Source organism: Triplophysa dalaica, chromosome 3 (assembly GCF_015846415.1).
Source record: "Triplophysa dalaica isolate WHDGS20190420 chromosome 3, ASM1584641v1, whole genome shotgun sequence".
NCBI lineage: Eukaryota > Metazoa > Chordata > Actinopteri > Cypriniformes > Nemacheilidae > Triplophysa > Triplophysa dalaica.
Window position 1 is genome coordinate 17,914,350 of NC_079544.1, and position 15,612 is coordinate 17,929,961.

Here is a 15,612-nt window from a genome sequence, read left to right on the forward strand (position 1 = left end):
ATACAAGGTTGCTTTCGCAAACACCGTTATTGCAAAGGCGTGGGTTTGTGCTCAGCACCAGAGTGCAGTTTACTTACTGTCATTCTCTTAAAAGACAATGACGACTGCTACATTATGTATGAACCCGGTGATGGTTACAGGGTTTGCAATTTTCTGTCTTGCGAATTTGTTTTCCGGCAGAACAAAGGGCAGTAATTGAAAAATGCACACCTCTGCTCTGACGTCTGATCGGATAAAGAGAGACGTTGTTGAAATACATTCTGCCTGTTTACTGCCGTGATAGCCAATTAGCACAGAGAAAATTTGTTTAGATTATAATCAGTGATACGTCGATGCAACGTGACAGTTTTGCAGCAAGCTAGCCCTGAGGGGTCATTCTTCATCGGGATGTACGGTTGGGATGTACCCACAAAGTTTAGAAGCGAATTATTCCTGTTTAAAATTGATTACTTACATGACGGTTGATATGGATACTGCTGAGATCGGATTCATGTTCATAAAATGGATTCATACACTTAACATAAATCCTGTTTTATATCCACCTCATCTCTCTTCCTCACCCATTCTTTTCTTCTTTTTGCTAACATTATTATAATGCGGCACACAATTATCGAACATCATAAAACTCTCCCACCATAAAGTATTTCAGCAATACCGTAATCAAATTCCACAGATGAGCGCCACTCTGTAAATTAAAATAACGATTACGTTCATCTCATAAACAATGCTGGATCGCTTCGCCATATCTCACCTCGGCGAAGCGTCATGTTCTCCATGTTGTTCTCTTTAGAATCATATCTAAAAGCTATTGATTGCCATAAACAAAGAGCCAGAGTCAGATGAGTATGAATTTTTAATGGGGAAAACCTCCCGGAGATATCTGAGATGTAGTTTTCTGTGGCGTTTGCTTCCCCTCGCCTCGTGATTTACTACCTGGGCATGAGCACGTGTTGTTGGGTGCAGCGGGCGTTATGTTTTACATTTGTAGAGATGTATTGCTGCAGTCAAGGAGACAGCTCTATACGTGTGTTTTATATAGAGAGAAATACTGTTCTGTTCTGTTCATTTATTTTTCCTGTGAGAGACATTCGTTTGTGACACATCATTAGTGTTTGACTGAAGTATCTTCAGGCCATGGTTCTGATTCTGCCTCCATGTAGTGTTTTTAGATTTAGTCTGTTTTGCTCTTTCTTCACAGACTCTTTCTTTTGGGATAGATACACCCATTCTCTCTTATACCCCTGGAAACAACACAGCAGTACTTATATTGATAAGGATTTTGGAGATCAGACAGCAATACAGTTAAGTTAAAAAAAGGATTTTAGGAATTTGTCAAATTTGGTTGGTTGGTCCCTTATGAAAATGAAAACCACATGGTTACCAATATAATAAATAATAGATAATATTAAAAACTAGAAATACACTCATACTAAATTTCTCAACTGATACCGATATCAAATATTCAGAGTGACATTTATGCAAAATCGCTCAAGAAAAAGTGTATATATGACATGTGATCCGCTGAGTCTCACACAGAAATTTTCATGGGATTCACATAATGATTCAAAACTACATGTTTTACATGTGATCACAGGTGTTTTTGCTGATGTGATATGTCTTTTCTGCAAGATATTTTTTATCAAAAGGCATGTCTGAAATTTTGAAAAAAGTTATGTGAAGCAAATACAATTTCATTAAAAAGTAAAAAAATTTTCAAAGCCATTGGAGAGAGAGAGTTGCGACAATGAAACAGCAATGGCGGTTCATGGAGGCTCTAAATAGTTCCGGAAGTTACAAGTAAAGCATTGAATTACAGCAAATCAGATTATTTGTGACAAACGCAAATTTAAAGACGCAAGTCATTTATTGAATAAAAAAAAGAGAAAACATAACTTACTGGAACTATCTGAAGGTTCCATGAATCACGTGACTTGTGAAAATTGTGAACTTCTGCTGTCGCGACTCTCTCCCTTTCAACGGCTCTGATAATACCCAAATAATATAGAAAAACAGCCAGTTGGATAGAGAGAATCTCCTTCAATATTGTTTAAAAAGGATTACAGAACCTCAAGAAGTTGGTGGATAAAATCAAAAGCATCCTTACAAACCATAAGCAAAGGGTTACAAAGAGGATAAAACACTGGAAAAGAATATTGGTTGCTTTTATGACAATTTACACTTTTGATGAGTTAATGTATAATAATGGTGTTAATGACTTATTGATCGCATAATTTGAGCAGTCTAATTTTAATGAAAAATATTTATGTTTCTGATTTTTACACATACACAGAGAAAGCTGAATTTATTTCCACAACTTGTTCACATTGTCACTATAGTAAAAACACCATTAACCTTTAAATGACCACCCCTGAGCCTTCACCACCAAACCACCACTTCTCTCCATTTCACAGCACTGATTCAAATGAAAAGACTCTTAGATTCTTTTTATTGCCTCCTTAATAGTCCCAAGTAAACAAATGGATTCAAATGAGTTTTTTGAGAGTTTGTTAGACTTGAGTGTGTTAGACCTTTTGTTAGTCCGGAGAGAGATAGAGAAAGTGATGAGTAGGGTGAAACAGGGGTGGCTCTGCTCTCAGAAAGCCTAATCAGAGGCTAAGTGTCTGGGGTGAGACTTGGGCACGCTGCCCCTGCACTAGAGAGGTTTGGACTGCTGAAGAGGGTTGCCTGGCTGCCTCTTCCTGGCACCGGTCCACCGCGGTATATCAGAACTCCCAGGCATTCTGGCCACACACAAATCTGGAGCAAACATACACAGACCCTCGCGGCCACAGGAAACTCCCTTTAGCTAACAATCTTTGAAAGACATTCAAAGAGAGAAGTAGTGTGACCTCCAGCATCTATTTAGATGACTTTCAAAGACTGAGTTTCTCCGCAAAAGCTGCTGAACTCAAGCAGTGAAAAAAACACAACAACCTTGGTCGTGTTTCGTGAGTTTGGCCCAACCTAAATGATCTTGCAAATCAGAGAGAAACAGTGGAAAATTCACATGTGTTAGTCATACGGCTCAGGAAAGCCCAATGTTTATTTGAATGGCATAGCCTGAGAGACCCTAAACCTCCCTCATTATAGACTGTATCATGGGACGCGTGCGCGCCTGACCCCCAGTTAACCTCTGGTCTTTGTTTGGCTAGTGTCTTATAATAACTATTTTTGTTTCATTGTTTTGTTTCAATTCAATTATGTTCATATAATTTGTATTATTATTTTATTGTAAAGCATTTAAATAAACGATTTGATGACTTATTACTGTAGTTTGGTCGCATTTAAACAAACCGTATGGTACATTGACATCTAGCGGTTGAGCAAGGTATTGGATTCTAAATCCTAAATATTGGAGAGACAAGTTTAGCAAAGTAACGGTTCTTCTCGGTTTCTTTTGATTGTTATCAGAAATAATCTACAGACACTCTATTGTTTGTGAATGTGCACCCAAAGTTCAGTTGAGGTCACAAAAGTGCGCATGTGATGTTAGACGAAACCGTCTATACAAGCCTTCCTTAAAGGGATTCTTTATTCAAACATTTCAATTCTCATTTATGTCCCCACACACTGGCCCAAGCCCATTTTGAGAAAAGAGAATGTTAGTGACAACCTCAGTGCCTAGTTAACATTAAAAGTTTGAAGATGAAATAAGGATGATTGATGAAAGGGTGACAACTTTCACTTTTGTGTGCAATAGCTCTTTAACACTGTCTAGTCAAGCAATGTTTTTTTAGAGATGCATTGATATATGGGACAATAATCTGTACTGGTCAATAAAAGCAATTTTTTCACTATTGGTTATTAGCCGATAGTTTAAAAACAGCCGATGATCAGGGCCGATATATCCTGTCAGTCAAAAGAGGACAGGAAAAGGTGATACGTTTGTGCTCTGTTTATAATAAAGTGTGATGTTCAGTAAAAATGGTGATTACGGTAACTGATATGCTGGGCTTGAATTTGTGGCGGAAGAAAGTAGTTCCCCTGTTTTTCCCTTAAGTGTGACACTTAAAGGGAGATTTCCCTTTACCAAAGACAAAAGGAGAATAACATAAGTTAAACTTAAGGTATATTTAAGGGCACACTTAAGGGAAAATTACACTTAAGGTGCTTTATGCAACCGGGCCCTGTTCTTTTAAAAACCGGAGGGGATTCTTTACAGCTTTCTTGTGGCTCAGTGGTTAGAGAATGGTGTAAGTGATGTCAAGGCTATGGGTTCGATGGCAGGGATTGCAAATACTTAGAATCAATGTATAGTATAATGCAATGTAAGTTGGATAAAAGCGTCTGCCAAATGTATAAATATAAGTGTAAAGATACTCCTATGTTGTTCCTGATTTATCTACACACGTGTGCCGTCGAGCTGTTGTTTAAATGCAATATCGCTCTCGTAGTCGTGTATATTGTTCTTATATCAGCGGGTTTGATTGCCTCCGGCCTCGAGCCTCTGGCGTAATCACAGCCATGCTGATAAAAGAGCACTATGATGATGACATGATATTCATTTGTTTTTTTTCTGTAAGAATTCACTCAACTTTGTGAAATTTTTATTAACATATTTTTTTATGTTTTGTGTGTTTATGTTTCATGTAGAACAGAATAGGGCTGAGTATTGAAACGATAACAAATTAAATCACAATAAAATCTTTGTCAGTCTGGTATGTCAAATATATACAATGAAACAAAAATACATACAGTATATGATGGGCCCTATGTTTAGTAGAATAAAAGAAAGTAAACTGTGAGTGACATGCGAATGTTTAGGAATCAAGGTGCAGATTGGATCATCGCGTGCAGGTTGAGCCGTCGTTCTCAGCCGGGTGTGGATTTATGGGTGAGGAGGGAAGCTGCAGGCCTTGATTAAATCGGTGACCTTCACCACTCGCACAAGCAATCAAGGCGAGGATAAATTCATCATTGCATTGATCCATCAATTGAATTGCGTTTCCGACACTAGCGATAGCTTGACCTCGGCAGCCAGCAGGATTGTCTAATTTGCTCGCGGTGCAGATTGCTAGCGCTCTCGCCTTAACTGCGGTGTGGATTTACGTCTCTACCCCTGAGACGCGCCATCACAAACCGCTTCCCTCCCACCACCGTCCCCTCAACGATTGCCAGGCAGCAAGGCAATCAAATAAATATGCCCTTTCCAATTCATTAACATTCACATGGGCCTCTGAATTTACATACATTAGAATACTCACAACCCTATGTGGTGTTTTTTATGGGCGCCTTGAGCTAGCGTGATTCTAACGTTGCCTTACTAAAGTCGCATCCTTGCTTTCTGCCGCTTCACGTGTTCCCTCTCTCAGGCCTGTGTTTATGAGAAACCCTACGCATATAAAAGACTGAATGTTACCTCGCATTTCAGAGCAGCTCCTCTGAGGGCACGAAAAATTGGGTCATCCATCGGGGCTGTGAGGCAAACAAATGAATGTGAGTGGCATATGTTAAAGGATTTTTCCTGACAGAAATGCCCACAAATGACGAAGAATGTTGTGTTGTTTTTCTCAGATTGGTAAACATAATCACGGTGCATTCTGAGGTAGGGAAACGATGGGATTTTTGAATCCAGGTCTCTGGGATGTGTTTGGGTTTGCAAGTCCTTAAGGGATGCTCTGCTACACGAAACTATTTGTAATTCCTGCACTCAAGCTCGTTTTTCTCCGCTGGTTATTTAAGTCCGTGTCGACTGACCCATTTTTACAGAACATGGGATGTTGTAACATCCCGGAAAATGAGAAAGCGACGAGTATTTAAGTTCAAGCAAAGCAAGAAATGAAAGAGAGCACAAAAAGGTTAAGCGCAGAATGAAAGACAGGGGACAGTCCTGGTCAACCTGTATAAAGCTGGTTTACAACCCACGGCATGATTGAACTAGATTACAACCTTTAACTAACATTACTGTATAGGTTTGAATGTAGCCTAACCTTTCACCTCTTGTGTTTTTGTATTGCAGCCTGCATTCCGGGCACCTACAAAGCATCTTTGATGGATGCGTTCTGCACCAAGTGTCCTCCCCACAGTTACTCCCACCAAGAGAAGGCGTCCGAGTGCTCCTGCGAGAAGGGATTTTACCGAGCTGACTTGGACCCGCGTTCAATGGCCTGCACTCGTGAGTGATCTGTAATGCTCCACTTGATGGATGGATTTATGGATGGATGGATTTATAGATGGATGCTTGGATAAACTGATGGAAAGTTGAATGAATAGATAGATGGATCAAGTTATGCATGCAAGCATGGGTAAACAGACAGATGTATAGGCGATAAATGAATGAATTAATGCACGTATGTTAAAACACGATAGAGGACAGATGTTTATAGGAGTGAACCTGGAGGCTGTTTTCCTTATTTATTCTTATAGAGCGCTGTACATTTTCACCTTCATCAATGTCTCATTATCAGACATCACGTCAGATTGGACGTTTAGTGCTACATTTATGAGGGTGTGGAGGTCACTCCTAACCATAGACCAGAGAAGTGAGTCATGGCCTGAATGTTCTATTACAACACATATGAAAGAAAGCAAGCCTCATATGACAGACCTTCATTAGTGGGTTCACTCATCTGATAAGACAAATCATTGATGCAGTAAAACATATGCATGTTCTTAATGACCTTCGGTTGTTATACCGAACAGAACAGATACAAACTATTGTTCCATCCCAAATAAACAGACAGACACACAACCTGCTTGTCTAATGTAATGATGGAATAAATTAGGGCAACAGCAGCGATACGAGACTGTGTTTATTCACGCAAATCATGTGCCAGGAAAAAATGTGCTAATGTTATTACTGAGATAGCAGTCATAACTCACATATGTAAACATAAGGAGAAGCAACTATATTTACACCCTCTTTTCAACTGACTAAAATGGGTGTTTTTAGTCATGTTTTTTAGAGTTAACATACTTCCAGCCATCTTTATGCTCAATGCAGATGTTTTCAAAGCAACAAGATACATAAACTTTACTGCGCATGCACGCTTTGTGTGCGTCCGATGAAACCATCTGTAAAGTTAAAGGAATATTTTACACAATTGTTTTATTCACGCTCATGTTATTGTAAACCTTTATGACTTCCTTATTGTCTGCAGAACACAAAATAAGAAAATTTGGAGAATGTGGTTAGCCAACTAACATTCATTGACTTCCATTATATGGTGTAGTAGAGTAGGCGGGCGAGACCATGGTTCGAGTCCGGTGAGTAATTGTGAATGAGCGCCAGCTGTGCGCACACCGGGCTCGAATCACGTAGGGGATAGGGAGCATATAAAAGGAACGAGCGACCGGACCGTCGAAGAGAGAGGACCGGGCCCGAACATATTTTACGTTTGTATTTGTATTTATATTTGTTGTTTATGTTATTTCGCCGGCGGTCGTCCGTGAGGGGCCGCCGGCTGTTATTATTTATATTAAAACGTTGTGTTTAATGTCTGCCGGTTCCCGCCTCCTTCCTTCCCTTTTATGGATGTATTACATATGGAAACAAAAAAATGAGATATTTCTCAAAATATCTTCTTTTGTGTTCCACACAAAAACAAATCAAATACAGGTTTTGAACGACATGAGGGCAAATACATGATGAGAGAATTTCTATTTTGGGGTGAACTGTCTCTTTAAGGGTGTATATATATATATATATATATATATGTTCAGCATGTTATGAAGTAATGAAGTGTGATGAAGTTAAGCCAAACACACACACACAGAGAAAGAGAGAGACACGAATCTAAAGGCAGCCAGTAGATCTGGTGAATGTCATCTCCACATTTAAATTCCTCCTATCCCTCATTCTTCCGCGTCATTTCTTTTTTCATCCAAAAACCCTCTTGCAGACTCATCAGAGCCTTTGAGCAGAGCAGAGAGCATCCTTCACTCTCCAAGAATAGAGATGAGCTGGCTTGATTAAAACACTATCAGCGTCCATGTGGAATATGTGCAGACTTCACAATCTCCCTCTCTTTCCTTAAGGCTGCATTTCCTTTTCTCATGTCACATGATTACAAAAGACCCAGTTTTTTGGTCAGAGCCTCTGCTGAACAAAGTGATGTAAAAAACTACTGTAATATAGGTGCAGGTTCGGCACACCATTAGAGAATAACCCGGCAGCACATTATAGCTCCTCACATCCTGCTCAGATCGTTCTCTCATTATCATGCCCCCTGTGATGGAAGGAGAGATGCCTTAGATGATGAATTTTGTATGGATTCATCATGGCTTTCTGGTTTGGTCAAATATGTTGGAAGTGGGTACCAAAAATGTAGATATTATTACTGTATTAATAAATTCGTATTTTAACCCACAATCTTTGCACTGCTTGCTCAACGTTCTATGAAACTGAGCCACAGGAACAAAACATTTTATATGAATTGAAACAATATTAACAATAAATGACGATTTTTTTGTCTGTAACTATTCTATTTCAGGGCCTCCATCAACACCCGAGAACCCCATCTCCATCCTCAACGACACCTCTGTGACCCTGGAATGGAGTCCTCCGAGAGACAGCGGCGGGCGAGGCGATGTCATCTACAGCGTCCACTGCAGGAAGTGCGCGGGGGATGGCAAGACATGTACCCCCTGTAGCACCAGTGTCCATTTCGTACCCAGACAGTTCGGTCTCTCGATTCCCAAAGTGCTGATAACAGACCTGCTGTCCAACACCAACTACACCTTCAGCATAGAGGCGGTTAACGGGGTGTCTGATCTGAGCCCAACCCCTAAACAGCAGGTTATAGTCAACATCACCACAAGTCAGACCGGTAGGTTGCATTACTACTCTACACACCCACAACAAAGAGAAGTGCTGTATTATGAATTATCACATCATGGTTACATTTACACATTTGGCACTCTGACACCTCACACAAAAAGGATTTACCCTAAAAATTAAAATGATGTCATCATTTACTCACCCTCTTGTCGTTTCAAACCTGTATGACTTTCATTCTTCTGCAGAACACAGAAGAAGATATTTTGAAGAATGTTGGTCACAAAACTTATGCAAGTCAATGGGTCAACATTCTTCAAAATATCTTCTTTTGTGTTCTAATGAAGAAAGTCAGTCATACAGGTTTGAAATGACAAGATGTTGAGTAAATAATGAAAGAGTTTCCATTTTTGGGTGAACTATCCCTTTAAAGTGTGTGCGTTTCTTGCTTATGGATTCTATGACTTTGGATGTAGCCTACTGAGGTTTTGTTCTAAGCAGCAGCAATTGTGAGAAAGATATTTTGTCAGCTGCTGTTTTTTTCTCATATAGACACACATTCCACAATTTTGTTGTTTTGCGTAGCAGTTCAGTGCTTTTCAGTGAGGATTGAAAAGATTTTCTTGATCTGAAAGTTTGTCGGATTGTCTATGGTTAGGAGGCAATCTTGCGCTGTGTATGCAAACGGCGGAGCAAAGCTAGCTGTTGATAAACAAAAAAACAACACGCCAGAGGCGGATGTTATTCCATTTTTCACTGGAAAAAACCCTCATTAGATTTCCTTTGAACAATCGTCTCTGAATGTGATTTAAAGGTATTTATGTAGTCAACCTGTGCCTCTGTGTTTCAAGAAAAAAGTAAACAAAATCTCTTTTTTTCTGACTTACCTTTCGTATTACAAACCTTTACGCTGACAGCAAAGGTTATCTTTTCATTCCATGAGAGCTTTCAAAACTCAAGTATTTGACAATCCTTGTGTCTGCTGCACGTCTGTGTGCTGACTCCTGTGATGGAGCATATTGTGGAATCTCCAGCGGTTGTGTTCATCTGCTCAAGGTCCCAGTGACGGATAACTGACAATGTAACGGTACAACTAGAGTGCTGCTGTTGGACCGGATTCATATATGAACCCTCACAGACACAAAACACACACACACATACAACCTCCTTTGAAGTTCACAAAAATCAAAATGCTTTCAATAATACATCTCATCGAATACAGTATCTTCAGTCAGGACTCGTACTCTGGTTCTAAAATGTGCTGAACACACAACTGCCCTAACAACTTACTGACTCTGTCTCACACCGCTGAAGGGATGACCAGGGTCATCGGTGCTGGTGTGTTCTCATTAAATGCGGGTTTGTGAGCGTGTATACGATTGGGCCTGGTGGAAGACTCCGGCTGAGGTATTAAATATGTATGAATCTGTTCGGGGTATAGAGCGAGGCTCTTGAGCGCACGCAGAGAGAGAGAGGTGCTTTGTGTCAGAACAGGGTCAAAGATCCAAATGATTTATACATTCAGAGATGACAGATGCTGACCTTACAAGAATCTGGAAATTATAGAGTTTAAAAGATTTAATGCCACCCATAAAAATGTAAATTTTTGGATATGCTATTACAAACTGAAGTTCTACTAAAATCTACCGTTCTGCATCCTGATGACATCCACAAGGAACTGTTTGTTCTGTAGTCGTTCTGAAAGCCGTGTACTTTTTGTACTGTTAGCCAAAGATTTTATGACTGACTTTATGTAGCACTAGACAGTAAAATGCATTTCACTATTTAGAAGTGATTTTGATTGGTCAGTCTTAACAAACTGTGGCCAAATATTTAGCATAATGAGGGGTAAAAGGCATATGTGACGATTGTCCCCGATCACTAATGTCCTACATTGTGCTAGTTTGATGTCTTGAAGCACAAAGATGTCTTCTCACATAATGAAAAAATTTCAGTTAAGATAAAAAAACAATAGTGTTCTCATAAAGAGACCTGAAAAACAATCATAGAAATTTCTCAATTATAGTGCATAAAGTAACAGTCTTGATTTACTCATCCTTAAATTGTTAAGAATCTGAATAAATGTCTTTGTTCTGATGAATACAGAGAATGATATTTGGAAGAAAGCTTGTAACCACACAGTTCTTGACCACCATTGACTATCATAGTTGGAAAAATTGCTTTATACATTTCTTTGTTTGGTTGAACAAAAAAAAACTATTTGAAGAATGTACAAAAGCAGTTCTGAAGGCCAAGAAAGAACGATATTTCTCCCTGTAACACAGTTCAAAGTTGGTAAGGAAGGAGGCGGGAAACAGCGAACATTTAAACAAAGTTTAATCACAATAAACAAACAATAACACGGAAGAAAAAGGCCACAGGAACAAAAATACAAACTTAACATATGTTCGGTCCCGGTCCTCTCTCGTTGTACACTTTGCCTCTCGTCCTTTTATGCTTCACATCTCCACCTTGAGGGATACGGAGCCGGTGTAACGCCCAGCTGACACTCATTATCTCTGCCGTCATCAGCCCCTTGCTCGTCACACTCCCGAAATATCAAATGAAACATTGTTGCTATTTGCATTTATTTGAAGAAATTGAAAACTGGAGAAACAGGTCAAAATAACAGAAAAGATGCTCTGTATTTTATCAGACCTCAAATACTGCAAAGAAAACAGGTTATTATTCACTATTAGGCAATACAATAGTATTATTTCTTCATATATTTAGGAAAAAATAATCATAATTTATTTAATAACCTCACAGTTTTTTATGTGTTGTGCCATGCTGTCAACCTTGCACATTGCTGTTGGATGACTTTGTCCCTTCTGAGGTTTCATTTTGTTGAAATTTAACAGACACTGGACTGGAATGGCCAAAATACATTAAGAAATACTGGTAAAATGAAAATATGGATATACAGAATATATTTCTATATACAATATTTGTGTTTTCTCTGTATTATAAGATTATGGTCTTATATATTATTATGGTCTAATAAATTAGAATATATTTCTTTATCATGCACAACTCGGGTATTTGCGAGTGCAGTCTTTATAAAAGATATCTTTAAGTCATTGACCAAGTGTGATTTCAAAAGCTGTTCTCAGAGATCACAGAAAAGGTGAAGGACATCAGGTTACCTCCAACCATCTGACCAAATATCAGACCTGCTGTCTCTCTCTCCCATACACACCCTCTCACATATTTCTCTTTGTCCTGGTGTAGTGTAGAAAGGCAAAGAGAGAGAGGTGTTAGACTGAAGCTGGCAGGTCATGGCGTTTCAGGAGTGTAAATACATGGTGTGCGGCTGTCGCTGTGTCTCGTTAGACAAAGGTTTCGCAGCAGTTTGTGTGTCAGCTGATGCGTGTGTATGTGTCGAGCACACTCGAGTATGTAAGGAGGATTGTGACCATTGATTTGCAGCAACAGAGGTGTAACTGGAATAAAACAGTGTGACCCGAGGAGCTGTGATTGAACCGAGGTGGTCTTAAGTGTCTGTTGACAGATGCACACACACCGCATGTACTCTTAACATGATTGCCTTTGCTTCCCGAGGGCACTATGTTGAATGCACATCATCACATGGCACTGCTGTACTTCTGTCTCGCTTACCTGTCTCGCCATCTTTCTATTTGCAGTGAATGTAATCCTGAAGGAGAGAAAAAGCAAAGACAGTATCACACTGGCGTGGCAAGGACCCGACAGACCCAACGGGGTCATAGTTGAATATGAGGTCATCTACTATGAAAAGGTAAATATTGTCTACTTTGACGTCCTCGTTTTTCATCTCATCTCTTCTTCTCCACGCATCTCATGTAATCTCCTCTCTTCCATTTCTGTTTCTCATACTAATAAGACGTCTCTTCTCTTTACACACTGATTACACACATGCCTCTTTGCCCTCTATTAAAAGCCATAACGATTGCCGTTGTCCACGCAGCCCTGGCACGTGTAATTGAGAGCTGAAGCATCATTGTACCTTCGGGAATGAAAGCAATCAGAAAGCCCGTATGCCACAGCTGACTGCTCACATACACAAGCCTTTTTAATTATAAAAGGAAAATGAAGTCGGGACATCACCGTTCAAAGAGAACTCTGTGACACACCTGTAGACACCACACACGTGCATTCACACAAGTGTAAAACACAGCTGACCCATTTCCCAGGTCATATATGCTTATGTTTAACTAACAGGTTTAAATTGGCCATTATAGTGGTGATGTTATAACACTTTATGTGTTTTATAAACATAATTTAGGGTTGTGCCACTATATGTTAATAAGTGTAGCCTGGGTATGAAAACAAGACGAGACAAGTCACACAATATGTGAATGCATATGCATTATATAAGATAATACGTGTTACTGAAAGAAGTGAGTTAGGTTTTAAATGATCACATTTTTTATTCCTATTTTATAATGATGTGTTAATTATGAAATTTGGAGCTTCAAAGATTGATTACAGTCATTAAAGGAACAGTTCAACCCAAAATGTTTTTTATCCAAATCTGTATACATTTCTTTGTTCTGATGAACATAAAGGAAGATGTTTGGAAGAATTCTTGTACACCATTGAGTGCCATTATAGGAACAATTGCTTTGTACATTTATTTCTACTGTTGAACACAAAAAGAAGATATTTTGAAGAATGTAGGAATACGAACAGTTTTGCGTCATTTTTTACTACTGTTGTAATTTTTCCTACTATGGTAGTCAATGGTGGCCAAGAACTGCTATATTACAAGCTTTCTTTCGAATATCTTTCTCTGTGTTCATCAGAACAAAGACAGATTTGAAATGAAAAAATGACAGATTTTTGAGGGGGTTGAACTGTCTCTTTAATTTCAATATGATTTTAATCCTTGAGATTGTCTTATTCAGTCGATATTATTCAGGTTTTATTTTCACTTAATGTTCTGAACATTATCTAGGGTGAATTTATGTAGAATACACCAAATCACAAAAAACAACTTTTCACAACATCTGTTTATGACCCGTAATAGCATTAATACGTAAAAATGTCTATTCACATGCAAGAGATTTATTTTAGATCAGTCCAACACAGATGCAATCGTTTGACCTAGTCTGGTCTGGCACTCGTACTGGTTGCCGTCCGTGCGATTATGGGATGTGTGCGCAGGCTGAATGCACAGATGGATGTCTGGCAATGGTGATTGTGTGTTGGATGTGTATTTGTTGGAACTGGAACAATCTCATGATCACACACAAAACTGCTCTGCCTTCTTTCGGGGTGTGGTGGACAGCGACCAAGTATTTCCCAGAATCCATTACAGTAGTTATGGGATGTTTGAAATGATTTAATGTCTGTTTACTGTATTTCATTATGTACATTTTATGCTTACATAACTCATTCTGTTTTCAGAATGTTTTTAAAATCTCTATACAAATTTGTTTATTTTATGGATAAACTGATATTTGTATATTAAGTATATGAACTTAAGATTTAGAAGAATAGAGTTAATTTAATAGATGCTATACATTGCGGCACACATCAGTGGTATATAGAAGTGCTTTTCAGACATATTTGAAATTATACTTTCATAAGTTAACATTTTGTTATAACATTCAAAAAACTGTATAACTCCACTTCTATATAACAATGCTATGTGTCGCATTGTTCAGGATCTGCTAAACTTAAAAATTTTCGGCTTTAAAAATTATTTCTTCTTTAAGACTCCCCAACCGGAAACTGCCTAGGGTTCTTACTGTGAAACGCAGAAGTCTTGCATGCATATAGCCCATTGCATTGGTTCAACTTTCCAACCAATCATAATGAATTCCAGCTAGTTCTTTAATTTTTCTATGCAATATTGATCATGAAGCCAGTATTTTTTTGTTATTAGTTAGTTTGAGCAGTTACTTTAATATTAATCACTATGCATTATTCATAGACTCACATTCTTATATGCACTGCAGCATTATAAATCAGATGTCTCGCCCATGTAACTGTAATCAGACCAATAATCGTGGTACACAGTGTAAATAAAAGCTCTTGACTGGCCTGTTAGCGCATAATGAAAAAATTAACTCAGCATCTGGCTCTCCATAATGACTACCAAAAGATTAGTACTGCTGGCTACAGTGTTAACATGCTGCCGAAATAATATCCTTCATTAATCCTCTCATTTTTTAGATGTAGACGCAGGGTTCTGCTTCTCTACGTGGCGCACGTCTCAGAATTTCACCACGCCATTTATCTCAAAGAGCTTTAATAAGTAATAATACTTGACTGACATTCTGCTCATTTTCACCTTTGGTTAACACTGCATTCTCTGTCTACCATAGCTACTCATAAAAGCTAAAGACAAGTCTCACAGTGAAAAATGTGTCTTTCCTTCCAGAACCAGAGAGATCAGAACTACACTGTTCTGAAAACCAAAGGCCACATGATGACAGTAGAGGGGCTGAAGCCGGGCACCACCTACGTGTTTAGGGTGAGAGCCCGCACGGACGGAGGCTACGGCAACTATGGTGGAGAGATCGAGCTGGAGACCAGTCATGAAGGTACAGTCATAGATTTGATCTCAGTGTTTTTTTTGGCTGTTTGCATACTTTACCTTCGTTCTCGGCATGTTTCTTTTCTTGTTTTCAACGTTTTCTCTATCTTTACACCTCTCTTCTTCTACTTTCATCAGCTGTGAACCGTGAATGTTGGTGGCCCTCAGCGAATTGTGATGTCATGCATTAGCATTCTTTTAATTATAAGTCCTATTCGTGATATATTAAGTCAAAGACACACTGTAGTGATGTTATGTTGGGCATATTTGTCCTTTTGATAATTTTGGGTTTATTATGTCAGCCATTTGTGCCCCTGAAACATTTGTTTAGATTTTGGTCTTTTAAAAGATGAAACTACAGTATAAGCAACTG

The 15,612-nt window shown here is 38.8% G+C and overlaps 1 protein-coding gene across 1 annotated transcript in view; it reads left to right on the forward strand.

Annotated features, from left to right (window-relative positions):
* epha4b (eph receptor A4b) overlaps positions 1–15,612 on the forward strand; it is a 108,231-nt gene that overhangs the window by 50,664 nt on the left and 41,955 nt on the right. The window contains exons 4-7 of the mRNA XM_056743134.1: positions 5,960–6,115; positions 8,433–8,768; positions 12,361–12,473; positions 15,084–15,246. Of these exons, the coding sequence (XP_056599112.1) occupies positions 5,960–6,115; positions 8,433–8,768; positions 12,361–12,473; positions 15,084–15,246 (768 nt within the window). The remainder of the gene's footprint in view (positions 1–5,959; positions 6,116–8,432; positions 8,769–12,360; positions 12,474–15,083; positions 15,247–15,612) is intronic.